This window comes from Saccostrea cucullata, unplaced genomic scaffold (genome assembly GCF_032062105.1).
Source record: "Saccostrea cucullata isolate Sc308-1 unplaced genomic scaffold, CSIRO_AGI_Scuc_v1 ctg8941, whole genome shotgun sequence".
Taxonomy (NCBI): Eukaryota; Metazoa; Mollusca; class Bivalvia; order Ostreida; family Ostreidae; genus Saccostrea; species Saccostrea cuccullata.
The window spans coordinates 986-27,210 of NW_026926214.1; the positions used below are offsets into that span (position 1 = coordinate 986).

At 34.6% G+C, this 26,225-nt stretch overlaps 2 protein-coding genes and 1 long non-coding RNA gene across 3 annotated transcripts; 1 reads left to right on the forward strand and 2 right to left on the reverse strand.

The window, feature by feature from the left end:
• Positions 1-435: 435 nt before the first annotated feature.
• LOC134271124 (macrophage mannose receptor 1-like) lies at positions 436-11,787 on the reverse strand. The gene is made up of 9 exons (XM_062753375.1): positions 11,742-11,787; positions 10,427-10,708; positions 10,171-10,350; positions 10,027-10,077; positions 9,517-9,888; positions 1,678-1,953; positions 1,241-1,420; positions 789-1,088; positions 436-605 (listed from the first exon to the last, which is right to left on the reverse strand). The coding sequence occupies exons 1-9, from the start codon at positions 11,785-11,787 to the stop codon at positions 550-552; spliced, it is 1,743 nt and encodes a 580-aa protein (XP_062609359.1). The 3' UTR covers positions 436-549.
• A 5,533-nt stretch (positions 11,788-17,320) lies between these two features.
• On the forward strand, positions 17,321-25,837 carry LOC134271122 (ATP-dependent translocase ABCB1-like). Its single transcript, XM_062753372.1, has 6 exons — positions 17,321-17,520; positions 21,671-21,704; positions 24,662-24,788; positions 25,174-25,343; positions 25,431-25,564; positions 25,753-25,837. The coding sequence occupies exons 1-6, from the start codon at positions 17,417-17,419 to the stop codon at positions 25,835-25,837; spliced, it is 654 nt and encodes a 217-aa protein (XP_062609356.1). The 5' UTR covers positions 17,321-17,416.
• On the reverse strand, positions 22,826-23,828 carry LOC134271123 (uncharacterized). Its single transcript, XR_009992960.1, has 3 exons — positions 23,740-23,828; positions 23,487-23,583; positions 22,826-23,183 (listed from the first exon to the last, which is right to left on the reverse strand). It is a non-coding gene; the product is annotated as an uncharacterized LOC134271123 (long non-coding RNA).
• Positions 25,838-26,225: the final 388 nt, after the last annotated feature.

A 26,225-nucleotide genomic window follows, 5' to 3' on the forward strand; every position in this document is an offset into this window, starting at 1 on the left:
AGAATACTAGAACTGATTACAAATTGGGTGATATGCGTTATAGGAATTTAGATTTAAAGGCAGACCACTCTATAGCTGCAGAAAAATACTGTAGTGTAGTGATGACCGATACCATAGATTCAAGACTCGAGTGTGCAGTGTTGAGAGGGTTCTCAAAGTTGTCGGATACCTTACCGAGTGTTTTAGCCAACAATGTTTCTGTTAAGTCTGTCCTTGTTAGTTACTCTCTCACAGAGAGAAAAAAATCAGAAACACTTCATCAAGTACATCAAGTTGATGTGATATGCAAGATTATCATAATTAATTGTCTTGAAACACTTCCGTACAATGAAATCTACTTATATAAAAAGTATTCAGATAAAGAAGGATTAGTGTAGGGAAATACTTATACATATCCTTCTCTTCTTCCATTAAAAAAAACTTCGATGTGCAATTTATTTCATCCGATCAAGCAATGTGAATTTTGCCGTGTCTCTAATAAGAATTTATTTTCAGTATATTTCAAACATTATTTCCTCATAAAATCTTCTCGAACACATCACTGGATGTTCAGCCAATGATAACCACTCCCCCTTTGTCCGTGGTAGTTGTTAAAACTGTGGTTGCTAAAAATAGAAATAAATGTTATTCAGAAGTTTACGAGTGAAAGTGATTAATTCTTTGTATAGATTACTTCTAGTTCGGAAGAAAAAGGTTATCTACACATTTAGTTGTTAATTATAGCAGCTGGGACGTGAGACACACGAAACTGTTCGATCAAAACTTAATGCTCTGACAAGTCTACTCACTAGGTGGAGGCGTTGTCTTCGGCGACAAGGTGGAAGGGAACGGGGCTTGCGTCAACATGTCCGAGGTAGGGAGAGGAGCGTCTGTTTCTGGGGGTGTTGTGGGCACTAGAGCGTCTGTTGGGGGTGGGGTGGTGTCTATCGAAGCATCAGTCTTCGGTGGTGTCGAGTATATTGTGGTGTCGGGTTTGAAGGGAGTGGTGTCGGGAGGAGTTGGGTTTATAAATTCTGTGGTAGATCCTTGTGGTTTAATTGTTGTTCTATCGGTGTGATGGTTTCCTGGTGAAGTATGATTCAGTTTGCCTAGAGAATGGACATTATTTTCATTGAAATTTAGGGCCATATGAAGTATAAAAAAGAATAGTTAATTTTACTTTGATGAAAAAGCATTAACAGTGGAAAAAATAGTAATTTTTTTTTCTCAAAAATGGGACATTTAAAAAAACTTTCCTTACTGTATTGACAGATGAATGAATAATGGTAGAATATACTGCTACAGTCATAATCATGCCATCTAAATCCACTGTCTACTCTCATTAGAGCACAGTCTTCGATAGTTCCACTGGCAAGGAAAAAGCCACTTTGAGATGGCCCCTGTCCAGGCTCCCAATTACTGTAACTCATTCTAGGATCACCTGCCAAATATTTTATACAAATGAGGAAATATGTAATCGCTAAAACTGCGTTTGGCACTTGTGGCACTGCTAAATGCAAATTATGTTTCAAAATGAAATTAAAATAAAATTTTATGTCCTTGTTGCTATACCTTTCAGTAAAACTCAAGTGAAGATAATACATGGATTATTGGGACAAATTTTATTTAGTTTGATTCAAAAGCCAGTAATGATAAGTATGTGGCCCTATATTACACCCTTGAGTATCTATAGCTCACCTGAGACCCATTTCCAATGTGATTCTGAGTCCCTGTCGCTGGCCCCAATCCAGAACCCGTCCTCCTCTGACCTTTGACCTGATAAAACTCTTTGGAGAAAATGCTGCATCCCAGAATCCCGGATCTGAACTAAGTCTCCGCCCTCTTGACGACATTTGTGTCTTGCGTCATCCCAGTCGTAGTTCCCATAATGCACCTTCAGACAGAAATCTCCGTATGTATACAGGTCGCTTTTACCCAGATGTGACGGACAGTTGTCAGCGGGCAAACTATGAACTTCAAGAAAATTTTTATTCAATAATCACTTGACAATAATTTGTCTCTTCCTATCCTAAACTGGGATCTTTGACTGCTGCTTGTTATTGAAAAGGAATACCAGACTAAAGACAAAAATCTACCATTATCGGGAAAAAAAAATTACTGATAAGACATTTTAAAAAACAACTAGAGCCTAGCTCGTTGCAAAGCAACGAATAGGTCTTCCGTTGGAGCTACGGACTAGAAGACGTAACCTTGAGTCGAGGTCAAAAGCCAAATACTAAAGATATGCATGTACAAGTAAAAAGAGTAAGAGAAGCAACTTACAATGTTTCGCTAGGAAAAAGACTGTAAAGGAATACTAGTACGTGTGACCTTGATCTTTCTAAATGACCTTGTGCTAAGCAATAACTAACTCTAGAGCTGAAATTGAGATAAAAAGAGTTAGGTCAAGGTCAAAAGAAAGGCCAAGTTCAAAAATGGTGATGCCATTAAATAGCTCTCATCAGTATGCATCAAAATGTGAAGTTTGATAACACCATTTTGAATGGTATGTTTAAAACTGAGCTAAACACTAATTTAAGAAAAGTGAGGTATATACATGTACATGTATATAATGTCAAGTTTAAAAAAAAATGTTAATGCAATTGCATAACTCTAATTAATTTCTATCAGTATATAAAGATTGATAAAAATATCTTGGATAGTTTGTTTGAAACTGAGCTTTGAACTGAGCTAAAGGCAAAGTGTGACAGAAGGAGAGACGGAAGGACAGAAAGTAGGAAGGATGGAAGACGTCCGACAAACACCAAATGCCTTGGCCATATTCATGGCAGGGCATAACATGTCATGTATGATTATTGGTTTACATAAAAATAGGTCGTAACTTTCAGTCTCGGAATTCAACCCCTAAACTACATGTATATATGCATGTACAAAAACAAATCAACCGACTGACATTCTCTGCTTAGAAGGAAGACATTGTATTCATTTTAAGGGATGGGGTACTTATAGTGATGAGAGGAATTTAACAACCTGTCGGTCCATGAAACATTATTTTGGAATGTCTGTATACAGCTGCGTGGCTTTTCTTAGAATGAAATTAGTATTTTTTGAAATATCTAAATAATTCTTTTATTGACGCCGTGATATATTTGATAGGCTGTATAATAGCTGTTCGGATATAGTGCCGTTTGAAGGTCCAACACCTTTCTTTTAATATAACCAAAGGTTCTAGTGATCTTTTTCCCGTATAGTCGAAATGCATAGTGTGGGAGAAAGAAAAAAACGTATGGGGTCGTTCAAAAACAAATTAATGAGTTGTGTTTTTCATCTACACAGACACTTTTTTCTTCTGGTTTTCCTTTTTTGTGAATTGCCGTTTATTTTGTTTACAAGCTTGTGTTCATATCTCTGTTCATACGCGCTACCAATGTGAGAGAAGAAAACAAGACGTCGTCAAGCAACAATGACTGACCAGATGGACGTTTATATACATTGTAATCATTATACAACCAAATGATTCGATAAATTAAAAACATGATTTTCTACAAATTGATAGGTCTTTGTACACAATGGATTTTAAACACGATCACAGACACTTGCATTGTTTACGACAGGTGGCTGGTACACTAGTGACCTCGATCGACAGCGTGGGATTCGGGTGTTGGATTACATAACTGTTACAAACATCTAGGCGATCTTGGAGATCGCCAAATGTATACAACTAATGATCGTGAATTATTCGATGCATAAAAATAAAATAACTTATAATTGTTATAATAATCAATGTAGAAAGATAGATTTAATATGTTCCGTTTATGAAGACGTGTTCACTATAAAACTAATTAATAACAAATAAAAGAAAGACTAATCGTTATAAATAATTTAATAGTGAACCGTAAAGCACGTATAAAGCTCTATTTAGAAGAAAATTAACATTAAATACCATAGGGTTTATTACTGATAGGAAGTTTGTGTAAATTATACACATGAAGAGGTCTGATTTCCTTTCCGAATGAAAAACGCTACCTGTTTACGTGGCCTGCTTTCAACTACGTATTACGCAATACCCCCGGTATAACCGAACACAAAACATTTTCATCAGATTAAAAAGGTGTCAAAAACAATTTTGTTCGTATAATCCAGATCGAAATATTTACCGTTTTTGAGTTATAAAGCAAAAACTTTCAAGCTCCCTAAATCCCTAATCATAGGGGCCGGCCCCTTTTGAATAGTATGATATGAAAGCCCTTGCAATTATGCACAACTTTTGTTCAACATGTCTTAACAAAATATTTTTAGTTTTCAAGATAAAAAGGAAAACGTGTAAATTTTCTCTCTTTTAGGCGTTCTATTTTTTGACCCCTGTATAGCGCCATTTTGAATAGAGAAATCGAAAAACAAAAACTGATGTGCACAACTTCAATCCTTCTGTTATCTAAAACCAGTAAAATTTCTGCTCCAGCTCAAGTGGTCTCTGGCATTATCCTGTTATTAGCATCGCGATGCTAATAATTTTTGACGTTATTTTACGTAACGTCAGAAGCGTTAAATGACTTAATATTTCAACATTTAATGATTTTAAATTGTTTGAAGTAAAATTTAGAGGAAAAAAATAATTTAAATACCTGAAAACTAATTCGCACCGCGATGCTAATAACAGGAGTATATATAGAGAGACGACGTTTCCAAATATCAAGATTTTAAGCTCCACAGAGGGAAGTAATCCCGGGAAAAGGGTTTCTTTGGGGGATACCATCAGAAAAAATGGGGCTTGGCTTTTTTGGGGGGATCACTCTTAAAATGACACGTTTTAATGGACAAAATACCTTCAAACTAATTAGCATCGCGATGCCAATAACAGGAGTATATATAGAGAGACGAGGGACATTTACATACCTGAAAACTAATTCGCACCGCGATGCTAATAACAGGAGTATATATAGAGAGACGACGTTTCCAAATATCAAGATTATAAGCTCCACAGAGGGAAGTATTCCCGGGAAAAGGGTTTCTTTGGGGGATACCATCAGAAAAAATGGGGCTTGGCTTTTTTGGGGGGATCACTCTTAAAATGACACGTTTTAATGGACAAAATACCTCCAAACTAATTAGCATCGCGATGCCAATAACAGGAGTATATATAGAGAGACGATGGACATTTAAATACCTGAAAACTAATTCGCACCGCGATGCTAATAACAGGAGTATATATAGAGAGACTACGTTTCCAAATATCAAGATTATAAGCTCCACAGAGGGAAGTATTCCCGGGAAAAGGGTTTCTTTGGGGGATACCATCAGAAAAAATGGGGCTTGGCTTTTTGGGGGGGATCACTCTTAAAATGACACGTTTCAATGGACAAAATACCTTCAAACTAATTAGCATCGCGATGCCAATAACAGGAGTATATATAGAGAGACGAGGGACATTTAAATACCTGAAAACTAATTCGCACCGCGATGCTAATAACAGGAGTATATATAGAGAGACGACGTTTCCAAATATCAAGATTATAAGCTCCACGGAGGGAAGTATTCCCGGGAAAAGGGTTTCTTTGGGGGATACCATCAGAAAAAATGGGGCTTGGCTTTTTTGGGGGGATCACTCTTAAAATGACACGTTTTAATGGATAAAATACCTCCAAACTAATTAGCATCGCGATGCCAATAACAGGAGTATATATAGAGAGACGAGGGACATTTAAATACCCGGAAACTAATTCGCACCGCGATGCTAATAACAGGAGTATATATAGAGAGACGACGTTTCCAAATATCAAGATTATAAGCTCCACGGAGGGAAGTAATCCCGGGAAAAGGGTTTCTTTGGGGGATACCATCAGAAAAAATGGGGCTTGGCTTTTTTGGGGGGATCACTCTTAAAATGACACGTTTTAATGGACAAAATACCTCCAAACTAATTAGCATCGCGATGCCAATAACAGGAGTATATATAGAGAGACGAGGGACATTTAAATACCCGAAAACTAATTCGCACCGCGATGCTAATTACAGGAGTATATATAGAGAGACGATGTTTCCAAATATCAAGATTATAAGCTCCACAAAGGGAAGTATTCCCGGGAAAAGGGTTTCTTTGGGGGATACCATCAGAAAAAAATGGGGCTTGGCTTTTTTGGGGGGATCACTCTTAAAATGACACGTTTTAATGAACAAAATACCTCCAAACTAATTAGCATCGCGATGCCAATAACAGGAGTATATATAGAGAGACGGGTGACATTTTAAATACCGCAAAACTAATTCGCATCGCGATGCTAATAACAGGAGTATATATAGAGAGACGGCGTTTCCAAATATCAAGATTATAAGCTCCACAAAGGGAAGTATTCCCGGGAAAAGGGTTTCTTTGGAGTATACTATCATAAAAAAATGGGGCTTGGCTTTTTTGGGGGGATCATTCTTAAAATGACTCGTTTTAATGGATAAAATACCTCCAAACTAATTAGCATCGCGATGCCAATAACAGGAGTATATATAGAGAGACGAAGAACATTTTAATACCCGAAAACTAATTCGCATCGCGATGCTAATAACAGGAGTATATACAGAGAGACGGCGTTTCCAAATATCAAGATTATAAGCCTCACAAAGAGAGAAGATTACAACATATTTTCTTGGTTTCACAATGCATTCAGTGTTCTTAAAAGTGTAGTAGACGATCGTGATGAGCGATTCTTCAATGTTCTACCTCTACTGAAGCGTGCGGGATTTTTTTACACTCAGACTGTCACGCTTACAACATATTTTTTTGGTTTCACAATGCATTCAGTTTTCTTAAAAGTGTAGTAGACGATCGTGATGAGCGATTCTTCAATGTTCTACCTCTACTGAACGGTGCGGGATTTCTTTACACTCAGACTGTCACGCAACGTACAAACAAAGGACTTTTACTTCCTAACCTGTTCTGGAATACATTGTACTTTGAAATCCGTGCAGAGATAAAATATTCGATATGGAAATTTTAAATATGTTACTTTATGAATGAAATTGCATGATCAGAAAAAGAATAAATGAGAGTACTAAAATGTATTGTGCATTACATGTAATCGCAATAGATAGCATTTATTCCGTATATGAAGACATTAAACGGAATAAAGTGCATACCGTCCGGGGTATATTGAATTTTGAAAGTTTTGTTTTTGAAGACCTTGGAATTTATTCCGTTATCAATTATCTCAACTTATTTCTACATAACGGAATAAAGTACATATAATGAATTTTGATAGTTTTGTTTATGAAGACATTTATTCCGTTAAATGTTTATCTCAACTTATTTATAACGGAATAAAGTGCATATATTGATATTTGATAGCTTGTTTATGAAGACATTTATTCCGTAATATATTTATGTCAACTTATTTTTAACGGAATAAAGTGCATATATTGAATTTTGCAGTATAGTTTTGTTTATGAAGACATTTATTCCGTTAATACATTTATCTCAACTTTTTTATATAACGGAATAAAGATTATATATTAAATTTTGATAGTTTTGTTTATGAAGACATTTATTCCGTTATATATTTATCTCAACTCATTTATAACAAAATAAAGTACATATATATTGAATTTTTTAGTTATATAATTTATAGTTTTGTTTATGAAGACATTTATTCCGAATTATCAAAAATGCATTATTTTTTATACCGTACTACTTGAGAATAAGGTTATTTCTAAAATATCACGGAAGTAACCAATTTCCCATGCAGAATTGTCTTTCGTTCCTCTGTCAGACATGACTTATGTATAAGCCGATGACAGAGAGTGGGAATTAACGGAATAAGCATAAAATCCATAAATATTGTTGTTTAAAGACTAAATTTTTAATTCTAAGCTCGCAAAATTATAATTTTATTTACGTCAACAACGTCAACAACGTCAAAAATTATTCGCATCGCGATGCTAATAACAGGATAATGCCTGGTCTCTGAGCTTTTGTCTGGAAATGAAAGCCTATAATTTTTCTTTTAAAGGGAAATAACTCAAAACCGGAAGTGACTTTTTGAAATTATCGACAGCATTCTGATAGAGTTTATAACCGTCTATAATGTTTGAAAATTTGAGCAAAATCCATTGAGAATTGAGTGAGATATGAGGCCTCAAAGTTGGCGTCTAGGAAGAAAACAAAAAAAAGAATAATAAGAATAATCTTAATCTTCAGAATCAGTAGAAGGTCTTCCGTTGAAAACGGAAGACCTTAATTATCAAAATTGTGAATATTACTCCCGGAAGTCCATGCTCTATAGCCAGCCACGGCACTTACATTTGAACCGAAGACGTATAAATGGTTAACGACAACCTTGCCCTTGTTAAAATTCTGAAAAAAATGTTCTGTTCTTTTTTTCCCAGGAATTTTGTGAATGTAATGTTAAGAACCAAGATGACTCATTTTATTTGCTGATATATATTTTTAAGAAATATTAAATTCAAGATGGAATTACATAAAGATCTACTAGTAGTTTTTCACTTTAATATCAACGACATGTACTTACCAATCTTGATCAGTGAAATGAAGAAAAAGCAAAGATATTGATCCATGTTCGTGAGGAATGATTACAATAATGTTCCTCTACTTAATAGTATCTTAGTATTACGAAATATAGTTCATTGTTTATCAGTAAAAGTCATTCCCACTGAAAACTGCACTCAATTCCTGCAATCGTTTGATTGTACATGGTGGTTTGAAAGCGTAACAAAGGAACCAAAGACCCATCTACTATAGATCTTTAGCACAAAAAGAAAAGGTGTCCCTTATATCCCACCTCCGATGTTTTGGAGGTCATTGTTTGCTCTGCTTCTACGTTGTATGGTTTATGGATTTTTGATATTGAATACTTTTCGTTATAACCATAGTTTCATGAAAAAGAACATATGTAGTAAAATAGTACCCTTACAAAAGTACTTCATTGAACTTTTGTCCATTGCAGTAAATGAAAGCTTCAAGGTTTGAATATGAAAAATAAAAGTTCCATTATTTTTTTTCAAAGTAAAGTTTTGAAGATATCGATCTCAATTACAAAATTATTGCGTTTTGTCTACCGTATTTGATCTCAATTCGTAATCTTCATGTTTTATAATCATACAAACGAAATACATGGAGATAACAAACAGTATTCAAGCTCAAAAGTCCATGAATCAATACAAAGTTTGGAGCAGAGTATACACGAACATCTAAGCATCAGAGTTGGTATCAGGTGCCATGGAGGAGAGAGCATCCACTGCCGACCTCTCAGAAAATGTCCAATGATGAGAACGTCTCGTTTCTCCTCAGTGATAGAAATTCTTCTTTAAACAAGTCATAATATAATATCAGTACTGTTTTATTAATCTCTACAAGGTACAATATCTTTCAGGCATTTTGGTTCAGATTGTTAACTCAATTAACACTAAATCTTATCCAATGATGAGTACTCCTGATTTCTCCTCTGTGGTAGAAGGGGGTGGTTTTCTGGCTGAAATACAAATACAAAATTTATTTTCAAGTAATTGCATTTATGTTGTAGATATCAAACGTGATTAATTAAAAACCTATTTCATTTTAATTCAACTCACTAGATGCAAATCCCCCACTGAAAGGATCACCACCAGGACCAATAGGGGCGGAGGGCGACTTTGATGGCTCTTCCGGCGTAGTGGATGGGAGAGGGGTATTTTTGTTCATTGTTGTGGAAGGTAATGGTGTGTCTGTCATCATCTGAGCTGTTGATGATCTTGTCTTCTCACTAAGCATTGTTGTTTTCTCCGTCCAAGGAACAAACCTCGTCGTCGTAAAAGTTTCTGGCTCAAATTTTGTTGTAGTCGGGGGAACGTATTTGGTTGTGGTCGGGGGAACGTATTTGGTTGTGGTCGGGGGAACGTATTTGGTTGTGGTAGGTGGAACGTATCTCGTCGTTGTTGGAGGAACGTATTTTGTTGTAGTTGGGGGAACGTATTTGGTTGTGGTAGGTGGAACGTATTTCGTCGTTGTTGGAGGAACGTATTTTGTTGTGGTAGGTGGAACGTATTTTGTCGTTGTAGGTGGGACGTATTTCGTCGTGGTTGGTGGTACATACTTGGAAGTCTTTGGGTGAGTGTGATTGAAATGCGCAGCCTGTGTTGAGCGTGGGATCTTTTCTTTAATGAAATGATTCAAGTCATGCCAAATTAAGAAATTTAAGAATTATATTTAATCATGACTAAATCCCTATGATTGTTGAAGTTACTTACTGTGTTGGCATATAAATGAGTAATGATAAAAGAAATTAGAACATGGGTAGTCATGCCAACGGAATCCGTCCTGGATTTTCATTAATGCACAGTCCTCCAGATCTCCAGCGGCAAACAGAAATCCAGACTGAGAGGGTCCTTGCCCTGACTCCCAGTTACTGTACGGCATTCGGGGGTCACCTGAAGAGAATCCAGATTCTGGTTAACCACATTATCAAAAGAGAAGAATGACAACTAGAGAATTTTTTGTTGTTACCTGACACCCATCTCCAATGGGATTCAGAATTTAAATCCGTCGCACCAATCCAGAATCCGTCTTCCTCGGATCTCTGTTTCTGGGGCAGTAAGCTGACCCGGATATATTCCTGTATACCGGATGTTCTTGGTTGTACAAGATCAGCTCCCTCATTGAGGCACAGTTTTCTGGCAGTTTCCCAGTCATAGTCACCATAGTGAACTTTTAAGCAATAGTCACCGTAAACATAGAGGTCGCTTTTACTTAAATGACGAGGGCAGTCTGAAGCGTCCATACAAAGACCTAAAAAGAAGAACCCATTAGCATGGTTAATTGTTTGTCATAAAATAGATAAAATTGTGTATGGTTTATGCCAAAAGATAAAAAATACGACAGAAGCAAGATCAATGACTTATTATAAAATGATTTGTAACAGATGACATGGATGTATGCCTCTTAAAGTAAGTACGGTCACTGCAGGGTACATAATTTCTTGTAATAAATTTCCAAGCATTCAGAATATCAATTAACTTGTCACTTTGCAACTCTTCGTAAAGTATCACAGGGATGGGTTGATTGATAAATATCAAAATGTCCAGGTCATGGTCATTAGATACCAAGAAATCTTTAAGTCATATTAACAGTAGTACTACATAATGTCTTAGTTTTAAATCAGTCAGCCAAATACTTTTCGAAGCTAATGGTATTCAAATCGACTGCCATACGGTAAAAGTAAAGTTTGAGAGCATTTCCTCAACCTTATGAGGTCATATCATAGACACCCAATTCAAAGTTACCGTCCCATATTGACAAATAACCAGGATCTTGAACAGATTCCAAAGGGATGAAATTTAAATCATTTAACACAATATACAAATATTTATAACAGAAAAATCTTGATTGAATCAAAATCAAACTCCTAGAAAGAGGTCTTTTCCTAGATGAGAATTTCTTTTTGATGCCAGACTAAAGGTTTATTTAGTTGTTCAGAACGATACTCGAGATTCATTTTTCTATGACAAATGAAGAAAGAATAAAAAAAGTAACAGCATATTTTGATAAAAAATGATTTTGCTTCGAAAATTTCTGTTTAGATATTTATTTGGAATTTCATGTTTATCTATCGTGCAAGTACATGTTTTCTACTAACTTTGTATTCTCTTGAAAAGTAAATATGACTGAGAAAACTTAATTTTTCTGCTCCTATCTTTTCAGATAGATATATCTAAAGTCACATGTCAAACAAAATATTATAGTAAACAATATTTAAATCAAAAGCAACAAGGTAATCAGCATTATAAAAACAATTTACAACAAAACAGTTAGATTCACATACCCCCAGTCAGGAAGAATAAAATCAGAGAGAAGTACAAATGTCCCATGTTGATTAATTTGCTTTAATGAAGGGTCAGCGCGCTTAGAGATCAACTGAGTAATTATCAAAGGTTACACAGGTATAAACAAGTGATAACAAGGATCGTGTAAATAACTGATCAACTGAAAGGTTGCAGGTACAGTCCAGATTACCAACGTTCATAACTTATACATGTATGTTCTAATGCCTGAGATTATTTCGCTGTAAGAAATTCGGACTAGTGACCAATAATTAGTTTTCAAAATCATAAATGAACTTTTTTAAAACTAAAACTTGAAAGAAGAAAGAATGAAATATATGCATATGGAGATACAAACAGTATTCAAAATCAGAAATCCATGAAACAATAAGAAATAGGAGCAGAGCAAACACAGATCTGACTGTCAATATCTTTGTAGTGATCTGCCAAATTTCTGTTGAATTTCCAATGAAAACCAAGAATTTCCAATGAAAACCAAGAACATCCCATTATTAGTAGATCTAATATTTTTTTAAGATTAAAAGATTTTTACATGCCACAAAAACCTTGCTTAGGCTTCACATTAAGATTTATCAACGAAGTATTATCTATTAACAATAGTTACTACTATTTATATGTCTATTCGAAAAATCTCGGTGAACTAGAAATAAAAGACTGCACAAAATATTTGTATATCGTACAATGAAACATATGGAGATAACGAACAGTTTTCAAAATCATAATTCCATACAAAAACAATAAAAAATAATAGCAGAACAAACACATATCTCCAAAACATCGCATGTTGGATCAGGTGCCGTGGAGGAGTGGGCATCCCCAGCCGACCGGTGATGCCCACAGTGAAGCAATACCCTTGCTTATTGAATCAACTGAGATATATAAACTCCGTATGCAGGCGATGAAAGTATGTTGCTGCGTTAGTAAGCAAAGTTGATACTAGTCATTGAAAAGTTAAAGTCATCACGTTTATCAGAGAGCTTGGTTGTTAGATTACCATTGAAGTCTATTTCCAAGCAAAATATCAAAATAGAAAACATTTGTGTCAGAATCTGTGGCATCTTTTTAAAAGCTTACCGGGATATATCGTGTCGATACAAAGAATAGAAATTACCATTGTTTATTGAAAATACGTTGTCGATATATCTTAATGTCGAGTTGACGGCTACAAAAAGTGTTTCCTTTTTTCATCTATCAGATTTTGATCAAATTCTGCTTCATATGAATACAAAAATAGGTCTGCTTATAAGGGGGATGCATTTGGGGCCCAAATGAAATTTGGAATTCAATAGATTGTTGGAAGACCTTTTCTCCAAAAATAAAATAGATGTTGTCAATCAGAAACTCAAGCATCCTTTTGATGTCAACTTCAGAGTACTTGTGTGTACATCAGAAAGTTTGCGTAGAAGATCAACTATCTAAAGTTTAGGTGTTTATGTCAAAACATTTTGCACTAGGCTGATATTTTTTAAAGGAATCAAACCTATTCATAGAAAAGGCGGTCTTGATCTGTTATCGCTTTAGGTTCCCCATACGTTTAAACGAGGCGGACCAAATATTTTGCAACATCGGTTGGAAAGGAATGCTTACTTCTCCTTGGCACTTGATCCACCTCTGATGTTTTAGTGGTTCTTGTTTGCGATGCTACTTGGTTGTATATTTTGAATGATCGTTGAATATTGTTCACTGTCCCATATTTTCCATGTTTCATTGACCTTGTTTTGGTCAGGCAATTAATTAACTAAAATATTTTACCATTTTGTAGAATTAATTTTTTATTTTGCAGGAATTCAAAGAGAAGAATTTAAACTTTGAGAACAAATTAGCATGACGCATCCAGATTCTGTTAGTGTTTAATTCTGACTCAGCTTTGTCAAGAATAAAAGATCAGATTTAGAAAGTCAATATTTGTTGAAATCATTTTATCATTAAATCATACAGGATTAGCAGGTGATGTCTTTACTAGGTAAATAAGAATCCTACAAAGGTGTATAACTGTGAAGTTCATTCTTACCCAGTCCTGCGATAGTTATCAGTACATGTAAAGGTGTATTTCTTTGAATTGAAAAAATTGCCAGAACTTAGATATTAAACGCAATGATTAACTAATGAAGAAAACACTTATTGTGGCCTTCAAGTCAATATTTAGAGATATCGACGACGTATTGTAAATTAACAATGGTAATTTCCATTCCTATGTCCTATGTCGATACGATCCTGGAGATTTTGAGATAAAAGATACCACAGATTCTGACACATCTTTTTCATACTTGGATATTTTACTTGAAAAAGACGTAAATGGTTATCTAAAAACCAGGCTCTATGATAAACATTATGACTTTAGCTTTTCTATCACCAACTTCCCTTATTTATGCAGCAATATACCTTCATCAACTGCTCAGTTGATTCGATACGCAAAGGCATGCTCTACGTAAGAAGAATTTCTAAAATTAGTTAAATTACAATTCACAAATTGTCACACAAGTTGATGAAACAAGAATATCGACAGTCTCGTTTAAAGTCATCATTTCGTAAGTTCTATAGTCGATACAATGACCTTGTCAATAAATACAGTTTATCATTGAGTCAAATGCTGACTGACGTTTTTCATATTAATTGTTAGTCCATTAATTATATACTGAATTCACGATTGATTATTCCGTTATTTCCTGATAATGATAAGGAGCTCATGGCGGGTATGCTCACTCCTCCATGGCACCTGATCCCACCTCTGGTGTTTTGGAGTTCCGTGTTGCTCTGTTTCTATTTTGTATTGTTTGATGTACTTTGATATTGAATACTGTTCGTTATCTCCATATCCTTCGTTGAAGGATCAATGTTCCCTATAATAAGGACCTTTTAAAAATAAGTGATCTAAGGTCCTCCTTATTAACTATAATTACGTCACCTGTGATAACGTGTTCAGCAGGACTATAGTTATAGGGCGAAGAACATATTTTATACATAACCATTCCACACGACAAGTGCAGGCTTTTCGATATCAATGACAGCTGTTTTTTTTTTTTCAATAAAAATGGAACTCGTTAATTTACTTATCTTATCATTGGTCATTTGCAAAATCATTGAGTTTAATGCTGACTCTGTACCTGACTCTGATGCTGTTTTTTGGCATAAAATTTTGAAGAAATTCTGCTCAAAATTAATATAATCTTTTAAACTGAATGTTTTGTTTAGGTCCAAATGCACAAAATTTAACTCAAATAACCTCAACAAGAATTCTTAGAAATTTTTATTTTTTAAAATATATTTTATGACATTTTAAGTTAATTGTTGCTGTCTCATATGTAAATAAAAATATTATCTTATTTTTTAAGTCATTTTAAAAATAAAATCATTAAAGGTTGATAGGGAACCTATAAATTTATAAGAAAACATCATTTTACGAGTAATTATTTATTCAACATATCCATGATATCACAAGCTAATTCTTGCATTCAATGTCTAAGTTTCAGATATATCGATGACGTATTGTCAATTAACAATGGTAATTTTCATTCCTACGTCGATATGATATATCCAGAAGAGCTTGAGATTAAAGACACGACAGAGTCTGACACATCTGTTTCATACTTGGATATTTTACTTGAAAAAGACGTTAATAGTAACCTAACATCCAAACTATATGATAAACGTGATGACTTAAACTTTTCTATCGTCAACGTCCCTTACTTATGCAGGAACATTCCTTCATCACCTTCATACGGAGTGCATATATCTCAGTTGATTCGATATGCAATAGCATGCTCTACGTATGAACAATTTCTAAAACGAGATAAATTATTGACAAGCAAGTTGATGAAACAAGAATATCAACTGTCTCGTTTAAAGTCATCATTTCGTAAGTTCTGTGGTCGATACAATGACCTTGTCAGCAAATACAATTTATCTTTGAGTCAAATGCTGACTGACGTTTTCATATTAATTGTTAGTCCATTATTTATACACTGAATTGACGACGGATTATTCCGTTATTTCCTGATCATGACAAGGAGCAGACGGCGGGTGTGACCGGTCAGCAGGGGATGCTCACTCCTCCATGGTACCTGATTCCATCTCTGATGTTTCGGAGGTCCGTGTTTGTTCTGCTCCTGTTTTGTATTGTTTTGTGGACTTTGAAACTGAATACTGTTCTTTTTTTCCATATCCTTCTTCTGGTAAATCTTTATATCCTAAGAAATACATGTAACGACAATTTGCGCAGGACTGGTTAGGAATGTACTATACAGTTATACATCTTTGATAGCTGTCTTGTTTGCCTTAGAATTCACAACATTCTACCAATTTGAAATCAAATTATTAACATCAAAACAAATGAATTTAACACTACCCACAAAAATTGAATTTCGAGCTTTTTGACATTATAGTCATTTGCTTTTTTAACAATCTCCCAAATATACATTTACATTGTTATACTGTGGACTGGAATATTTTCAACACTATCGACTTTGTCATTACAACCATAGGGAAAGACTGTTCCTAGTGTTTTTGTGTTCGTGTGCTGATACAGTAAATCTTTTCGAGAATTCTATTAGAATATTTTATTAGGCGTTAATGGTAATCTTGCTGAGCAGTCTTAGAAAATATAACCTATTTTTCGACGGATTTTTAGGTTATTACCGACCATGACAAGAACAGGGCGGGATGAGATGCTTACTCCTCTATGGCATCCGATCCCACCTCAGTTTGTGCATGAACTGCTCCACGATTTGTATTGTTTGATGGCTTTCTAAACTTGAGTACGGTCGTTATCTCAATAAACTTTATCTGTGATGGTTCGTCAACTTGTTCTTTTGTTGTTGATTTGAAACAAATACTTGAGATCCTCATCAACATCTATGTAGTCTAGTTATTCTATCAAAATGTTCGAGCTACGTTAGGCACTTGATTTTTACTTTATAAACAGACCTCTTCTTTTATTCTTATATTGCAAAATGTTTGATAAACTTTTACAAGTGAAGAAAATATAGTGAACTTCAATTCGAATTCAGATAAAGCTTTTATCAATTAATTATCACTCGGTGAACATGTTCCTCTAAATACCCATTAAATCATTTTTTTCTCCATAATCTTATGATTGCATGTATTTGATTAAACACATAAAATGTGGATTACACAAACAAGCACCTATATGATTACTCTAAACATTGCAACCCTTCAACGTAAAAATATATGTGGAGTATTAAAGTTTATTTAGAATATTGAAATGTTGAGTGTATTTATTTTCCCACTTTTTATCAACAAGATGTATGGACTCCTTTCATGATTCAAACAGACCTTTGAGTGAATAGCACTGCAGCACCGGTATGACTAACTTGAACTTGCTTCGGTCATAGCTATATTTATAGATCTAGGGAATCGACATGCACTTTAAAATTATGCAGTTATCTTTATCAAGTACTGAGTGAGAGTACTGGTTATTGACCAGACTCAAATGTAATCAGTTCATAGGTGAACCGTTGTGCAATTGCCTTAAGCGATGACATCATTTCATTTTCTACTACTTTATTTACAATGATATCATTTACTTGTTTTTAATCAGCATGTCTTTATACGGTTAACCTACGAAGTGTTTATTAAGGAATTTCTATAGTTATTTTGACAAAATTGATGAAGAAACGAGAAAATCTGTACTGCTGAGATGTCAGAAAAAGAAGAGAAGCAACCCTTGTTGTCGTCTGCAGATCACATGGAGAAATATTCCGTGGAATCAGGAGACAAAAACGAAAGTACCGAGAGTAAAAAGTAAGTCAAATCCTTATTTATGATGGGGGCGTGTCCATAATTAGCAAGGTCGAACAAGACTATCGGCGGATCAAGGTATTCAAAAATCTGCTTTTTCTTAGTTTTATCAAAATATTTAGCGCAAATATGTTTACTTTTACATCGATCACCTAATAAAAATGTTCATGCAACAAATAGAAATATACACAGAATGATCATTATCTCCATATAATACTTATATCATATTGTTATACTATATGTTAATATGAAACCCCGATCTTTCAACTGGCGTCAAAATGTAACTAATATTACAAATGTTTTGGACGATTTCGCATATCAATGGGCAAGCATGAAAAAAATGCATAGACACTTCGTTGGAATTGGTAAAATATATCTGGATGTCAAAAATGATACAATGAGGGGAAATATGCAAACCATCAATTTATTCTTCTGCCTACAGTAATTCAGAAATGGAAAAAAAAATAAAATTAAATAGATTGCATGGCCAGTATGCATGCACTCAGGGATTGACATTAAGTTTTATATTCACTTGTCCTTCGGGCAAGTGAACTACAATTTTGACTTGCCCGAACGCAAAACTTGGTTGCCCAAAAATTTTAAAGAAGAAAATATCAGTTACTGTATCTTAATTTGATACTGTAAATATTACAGAGTTAACAAACTAATTTCTATTTTAAACTTAACTGCAAACAACTTTCCTGTAATTTACTATCCTGTAAACACACGTACAGCAATGCACTAACGATATTTCCTTTTCTTTTATCATGTTTTGAATCAAGATACATCATTACCGAGAACAACTGGTGTTCTATATATTCTGTAAGTGATTAAATAAACTATTCTATTATATATATTTCGTAAGAATGTATCGTAAGTTCATAATAAGTTGTCAGGCAGAGAGTGAACGAAAGAAAACAGAATAACGAACCCGATTTCTAAATAAAGGTATGATCCAGAAACGTTACCGAGGGATTCCGAATGCAAAAATAATGTCACGTTTTTGGCGGAAATCAACTGTTCAATTCATTGTTTTGTTTATAAACTAATGTAAGATTAAAAAAAACGTTTCTATCAGAAATATCCACTTGCCCGATCGGACAGGTACATCGATGATTTCACTTGCCCGAACTGATGATTTACTTGTCCCGGGCAATCGGACAACCGTTAATGTCAATCCCTGGCACTTGTCCCAACTTACAAATTAAAGAAATGTAAATAAAGCAAATACAAGTAAAGCAACATATACAGAGTACGGAATACAGACACGTACGTAGAACAAAATTGTTCAGAAATGAAAAATGGTATCATATGTAAAATAAAGTCTTTATTTGAACAGCTCCTTATAATTCTTGTAACTGAGAGAAACTGGGCTGTTTCAGCAAGTGTAAATCTAATAATACTCATAAAGGGTGTTAAGAAAGTTCATTCCAAATTTTTCTTTTAGTTTCGAAAAGAAATACGATGAGAAGATATTTACAATTTGTGATATTTCATGTTTACAGAGTCCATTCTTGCTACTGATCAAGTTTCATTTGTCTTATGATGAATCAATAAGGGAAGGGCATTCATTAAAACAGATGATGTCTGTGCAGAAAAATTAGGGATGGCGCATATTTGTGACATTTATTAAGCACACGGGTCAAAATATCGTTTCAAATACTATGCACAAATTATCAAGTCTGTGAAAATTGTAAAATGACAAAACTATATTCTCTTGAAAAGTGATCCATCTTGCTAATATTTACGCTCAAAAGCTTGACTGATGCAAGATAAGCTATGCAGAAACAAAAGTAAAAAATCCTTTATTTTCACGCAAAAACACCAGCATTTCTATCATTCGGGTGCTTTAAAGATGTTATACATATTTTCATATGGAAGAAAAATCCTATAATTTCCTGCTAGAAATGAATTGCCAGAAATCTAAAGCACAGTCTTGTAATTTTATAATACTTGAAAATTCATCTCTTTAGTAAAGCGCTACTTTGAAATTTTTGAAAATATTTCATCATGGTACGAACTTTCTTAACACCCCTTAGTTCCCTTTCTAAGGAGGAAATTCTTTACAAAAATCAAATTAATTTTAAACATCTTTAATATGTCCAAAAATCGAAATGAATTAGAATCATCATCCTTATAGTTGATTCCTAAGCTTCGCAAAAACCTTAACGACCAAGCAACATAGCGGGTTCTAGTAATGAAAAATAAGGAGATAACGAACAGTATTCAAAATCAAAAGTCCATAAAACAATACAAAACAGGAGCAGAACAAAAACGGACCTCCAAAACATCAGAGGTGGGATCAGGTCACAAGTGTAAGCGTTCTAAAAAAACCTTTTTTTTTTTTACTCTTCACTAAAAAATTTACAGTATTGACGAAAACCCCTCAAGACAGGAATATATTCAAAAAGTGGTGTAAATCAAATGTGGTTACTTAAAAAACTCCAAAAGAACTTTTGGATAATTTCAGGTCACAAATTTTCACCAAAATAAATAAGTTGAAAAATATAGGACTTTAAAACAGCTTACACAACCTATCCAAACGGTTAAACGCAGTCTTTTTTGGGTTTATAGACAGCTGCTTTATCAATAAATTCTCTTTTTGTTAAACAGTCTCAAGGTACACAAAATGCTCATAAACTATTAAAAGAATGTTTGAGCTACTGATTGTATATAGATTTTGGAGATCAAATCTTCCAACAAAAATCATCATTTTGTAAGTTTCTTGGTCGATGCAATGACCTTGTCAGCAAATGCAATCAGTCATTAAGTCGAATGCTGACTGAGGGTTTTTTCATACTTATTGTAAGACCATTATTCACACACTGAATTGTCTTTGGATTTTTTTGCTTGCCATCATGACACGGAGCACACAGTTGCTGTCATGTGTCAACAGCGGACCCTTACTCCTCGATAGCTCCTGATCCCGCCTCCGGTTCATGTTTGCTCTGCTCTCGATCTGTATTATTTCAATGGACTTCTTTAAGTTCTAACCTTAAATACTTCTTCGTTTTCTCCATATTTCATGATAATCCTTTAACCATATTTGTCTGTAAGATGTGTAAACTTCTATAGCTAATTAAATAAATGTGCATTTAAGATTCCGTATTTGTTTTAAATTTATGTTCTTATATTTGATGACTTTAACTTTTCTATCGTCAACTTCCCTTAATTATGCAGCAATATACCTTCATCACCTGCATACGGAGTGTATATATCTCAGTTGAGCATGCTCTACGTATGAACAATTCCTAAAACGAGGTTAATTTTTGACAAGCAAGTTGATGGAACAAGTATCAGCAGTCTTGTTTAAAGTCAACATTTCGTTAGTTCAATGGTCAATACAATGACCTTGTCAGCAAATACAATTTATCATTTAGTCAAATGCTAACTGACGTTTTTCATACTTATTGTTAGTCTATTATTTATACATTGAATTGACGACGGATTTTTCAGCTCCAATTAAGGACAAAAAGATAATTCTTATAAAAATTTAACCCTAACCCTTAACTTTTATAAAATACCAGCATTTCATCAAAAAGACAAAGTGCATATTTGTAAAATCTATTTTTATAAACATTGATAAAAAAAATTATATCTTCCAAATGTCACAGCGCCATTTCAACGTTACATTAGTAAATGCAAGATTTGTATTTTCTTACATTGAAACTTCAGCTGGTCTTTTTCCGTCCGCTTCATAACATTTTAGGATTCAAAAATGTATTAAATTCAGGATCAACTCCTTACGTCACGACTCCAGAGTAAACGTGATAAAAACTGAGTCAGTGGGTGACTGCTGTGTGAGTAATCGTAAAAGGAATAGCTTCAAAATGTTTCCTAATCTTATCCTTTATATATTGATTTATCCATGTACGTTTCAGTATTTGACCGACTTCACAGAGATACTGTATAGAAGCACATCCAGCTAATATTTCCTTATCAAATACAGTGACATTTTCTTCTCGAGTACGGCTCTACTTCTTATCAGGGGTAAACATAAATAATGCGGACACCTGTCCCAAAAAGGCACCCGCATTTAGCGCCATTATGGACCTGAAGAGTTTCTCAGCGTAGGTAACAGATAGTGTGTACTATGTGTAGTACTTATATTTAGAACGTAGACCCACATTATAACTGTTGTTTGGTTTTTCAGGAATTCCCCGAAGTCTGCATCGTTTGGACAGCTGGTAAGTCTACCTATTGTTACATTTATTTGCTTGTTATGTAGTTCAGTACCACTCAATTTACATTAAATGTTCTTCAAGATCCTCATACTAGTACTTGTAAATGTATAAGAAAACTCTGAATACGAGAGGAGAAGAGACCTAAAACTGATAGGTTTCCCTTACCAAAATAAAAGCCTTCTGGCACATAGTTGCAGCAAGTTTACTGCAAAGTTGCCGCAACCTTGCGGCAAATATTTGCGGCAAACTTGCCGCAAATAGATTTTTCGTATGCAAATTTTTTTCTGGCACACAGTTTGCGGCATATTTGCGGCAAAGTTCTGGCACATTTGCGGCACACACTTGTGGCATATTTCTGGCATATAGTTTACTGCAAGTTTGTGGTACACACTTGCGGCACATTTCTGGCATATAGTTAACTGCAAATTTGTGGCACACACTTGTGGCACATTTCTGGCATATACAATTCCATAAGTTAATATACCTTACCTTACAAATTAATTTTAAAAGAACGTGAATAAACATGACAGCAACATGTAATACATGTACTATAAAAAAAATAAGAACATTCAAGCCATTTTAAAAATTATTTATGAAAATTTCAAGGTAAAAAGTTACCAAGTACATGTATATATAACACTAACTATAATATTAATGTTTAAAAAAAACAAAATCTGTTGATTGAACAGTTAATACACTGTATACATCAGATAGAGAAAGAAACAGATTAAAAAAAAAAAACAACCTTTGAGTAATATAATGGCACAAATTTATATTGGTCATTATGCAAAATGAATAAAGGATTTGTAGTAACCAAAAATCACAAAACATTTCACATCAAAGAAAAGATTCACCTCTTACAATGAATTTCAACTGCACATATCAAAGTAATAGTGCTGCACAATATGAATAAAAACATATAAGGTATTTTGACAAATTAAATCTCACAATATTATTTACACAGTAAAGGCGACAATTTGTTCAGTGTCTTGATTCTATCACTTTAAAAAAAAACAACAACATAATCCCATTGAAGAATCCATGTCATGTTGAAAGAGTGTCCTCATCCGTTGCATTTCTCATTAATTGATTGTTTGTATATTGTTTAAAGTGTAAGTCCCTCATGAGAATTTTTCACTTATATGGAGATGCCAACATCTGCCGTGGGAGAGCTGCAAATTTTGTCCTACACTACATTAATTGGCACTCAGGGCCATTGAGCAGGGAGGATCTTTTTTTATCATCACGTACTGAAACATGGGACCTCAGTTTATACAGTCTCATCCGAAGGATCCACAGTGGAATTCAACTCCTTACTTCGTGACTCGAGGGCAGACGCTCTAACCATGCGTGCGACACATTTGATAGGAATATTTATTAACTACTTTCTTGGTACTTCAAATTCACTCTGACATTTCAACTAACTTTTCATGATTGGGGAGGGGGGGGGGGGTCTCTTCCTTTCCAACATTATGCAAGTACCTGTTAAAAAGATAGAGAGAAATTACTCGCATTGCAGTCATTGAAACCAATATTTAATTAAGCAATGAATTAAACCTAATTTTGACCTAGAGATCCCACATTTGTATCTTGTTTTGTATGCATTAAAATCATATTAAATGGGAATTCAGGATAGAATGACAAACAAGAATTCAAAAACAACACTTTGTTAAATAAAACTACATGCTTCTTTGACAAATTATATAATGTAAAGTGTATTTAATCATTTGTTTATATGACATAAACATTTGAATATGGACGTAATTCCTTATTGTGATTACTTACTTTTAGTCCATATTTTAGTTAGCAGAATCCTTCCTGCAGATAAATGCCCTTTTGATCTATTCTTTAAGGAGGTTTTACTGATTCATCATCAGTCCATCTGGATAGAACAAAAAACAAAAACATATACTATATATCGACCCAATTTGTTATGAAAAAGGACTGTAAAAATTCTAACTGGCTCAGCAAATACAGTCAAGTCTTATTTCTATGTTAAAAAGACATCAGAGTTATACAATTTTTTTAAAATACTCACATTCCCTCTTTATCCACGGTCTATGTTGCTGTTTTCTCCTTTCTCTTTGTTCTTGTCATGAGTCATGACCCAGGTGGTTTAAAATTGGCGCAAACTTTCAAACCGGATGTGAACTGATAAGCCGTTCTTAGATAGGTCTGTAACGCAATAGACAAGTCGTTCCTAAAGGTCTTTATGGCACACTTTTGGCACACAGTGATTTGATAGTTAAAAGAAACATTTCTGGTACACTTCTGGCACACTATATATGTAAAAGGCATTTAAGGGAAAATTGTGGCATACTTCTGGCACATATGTGCATCAGATCATTTAATGTGCCGCTAGAAGTACATATGTGCCACTAGCAGCACACAATGAACCGCAAGTGGCATACTGTGTGCTGCTAGCTGCATTTACTGCACACGTCTGGCATACTGTTCTGGTACATAGATTTGTTTGCAGCAAACTTGCTGCAAGCTTGCCGCAAACTTGCAGCAAACATTTCATTTTGGTAAGGGTTGTTATATGAAAATGGGAAAGATAACGAGCAGTGATCGATCTAAAAAAATCTTTAACCAATTCTTATCTGTAAAAAGGGCATAAACAAGGACTCCTGGAAATACCAGAGGTGGGATCAGGTGCCTTGGAGGAGTAAGCATTCCTTGTTGACCGATCACACCCGCCAGGAATCCTATGCTTTAACAAGGTAGAAGGAACATTCCGTAGTCTCATTCAGTATAAAAATGAACATATAGAGATAACGAACAGTATTCAAGATCAAAAGTCCATAAAACACTACAAAAATGGAGCAGAGCAAACACGATCCTCGAAAACATCAGAGTTACCTTGGCAGATGTCATGGAAGGGTGAGTATCCCCTGCTGACCGGTAGGTCAGCATAAAAATTTGTATGTAAAATTGATGGTGGATACTTTTGATTGTAGTTCCGGTATGCAACGGCTTTTGACAGGTTTCTGATTCTAGTGGGCAGTGTTTTCGCTATAGCTGTAGGCGGAGGATGGCCAGCTCTGTCCGTCATCTTTGGAGAACTGACCGACACGTTCGTGACAGGTCTGTAACAGCCTCAGATCTTTATTGATTAACTAAAACAATAGAACTAGAATCCCATAATCATGTAAGGCTATAGAACTAAAATGAAATAAAAAAACTAAAAGCAACTTTCAGGAATGTCTTTATAAGAATGTTAGATTGTTTTAGCTTTCCTTTTACTACATAGATTGTTATATCTATGTTAAGAGCTTTAGAGTTCACATAAGATAAGGTGCTACATAAAATTTTATTAATATTATTATTTATTATCATAAGTATCGACCTTCATTATGACTATAGAATGGTATCATCTCAATGTATCGGTCTAAAATGTTTCAATTAATATTTAACGTTTAAGTAACACATTAGTTTTTAAAATGGTTTCTAACAAATCTTCATTTTCAAGGCCCGGGTGGCGCTCAGTTGATCTGCGTGAATGGAAGCATCAGTTTCAACGTCACCGGAAATGTGACCGGAAACAACTCAACCGTGGATGAGTTTAATGACAAAATGACCACATACGCCTTCTACTATTTGTACATTGCCGGCATTGTTCTAGTCTCAGGGTACTTACAGGTAAAAATCATGACCCCTGGACCGTTAAGTAACAGCCTAAATGTTTTATTCTAACAAACATATCTTTCATTAAGCGGTATTTTCTAGATTATGTGTTGGACGACGACTTGCGAGAGGCAGGTCTACACTATCCGGAAAGTCTACTTCCGGTCCATAGTCAGACAGGAAATAGGTTGGTTCGACAAACATCAGAGCGGGGAGTTGACTACTCGTCTGGCAGAGTAAATATCCAAATATTTTTGTGAACACCACCTACAATGGAAAGAATAGCTTTGATTAAACAATGTTTTTGCACTTTAAACTGAAAAAGTTATTTGGAAAATTGCACGATCAAACTCTAAAACATCACAGCACACTTGAGAAAGCTTTTGTTTTGTATCACAATATTATGAGAAGTCTAACTTTACAGCGATATTGGAAAAGTAAAAGATGGATTGGGAGACAAATTCAGCTTCACTCTTCAGTACACTGCACAGTGTCATATAATATATTGAACCCCGCGATATTTTGAACCCGGGTTCAAAATATCGCTGGAAATATTGAACCCCCCTGTAAAATATTGAACCCGGGGTTCAAAATATTATGGCCATAAAATATTGAGTCCCCCTGTCCTTTTAATTGATGAGGGAGGGGGTTCAAAATATTATGGCCATAAAATATTAAACCCCCCTGCCCTTTAAATTTAAGAGGGAGGAGGTTCAAAATATTATGGCCAAAAAATATTGAGTTCCCCTGCCCATTTAATTTTAAAGAAAGAGGGTTCAAAACATTATGGCCATAAAATATTCAACCCCCTGTCCTTTTTAATTTTACAGGGAGTGGGGTTCAAAATATTATGGCCATAAAATATTGAGCCCCCTGCCCTTTAAATTTAAGTGGGAG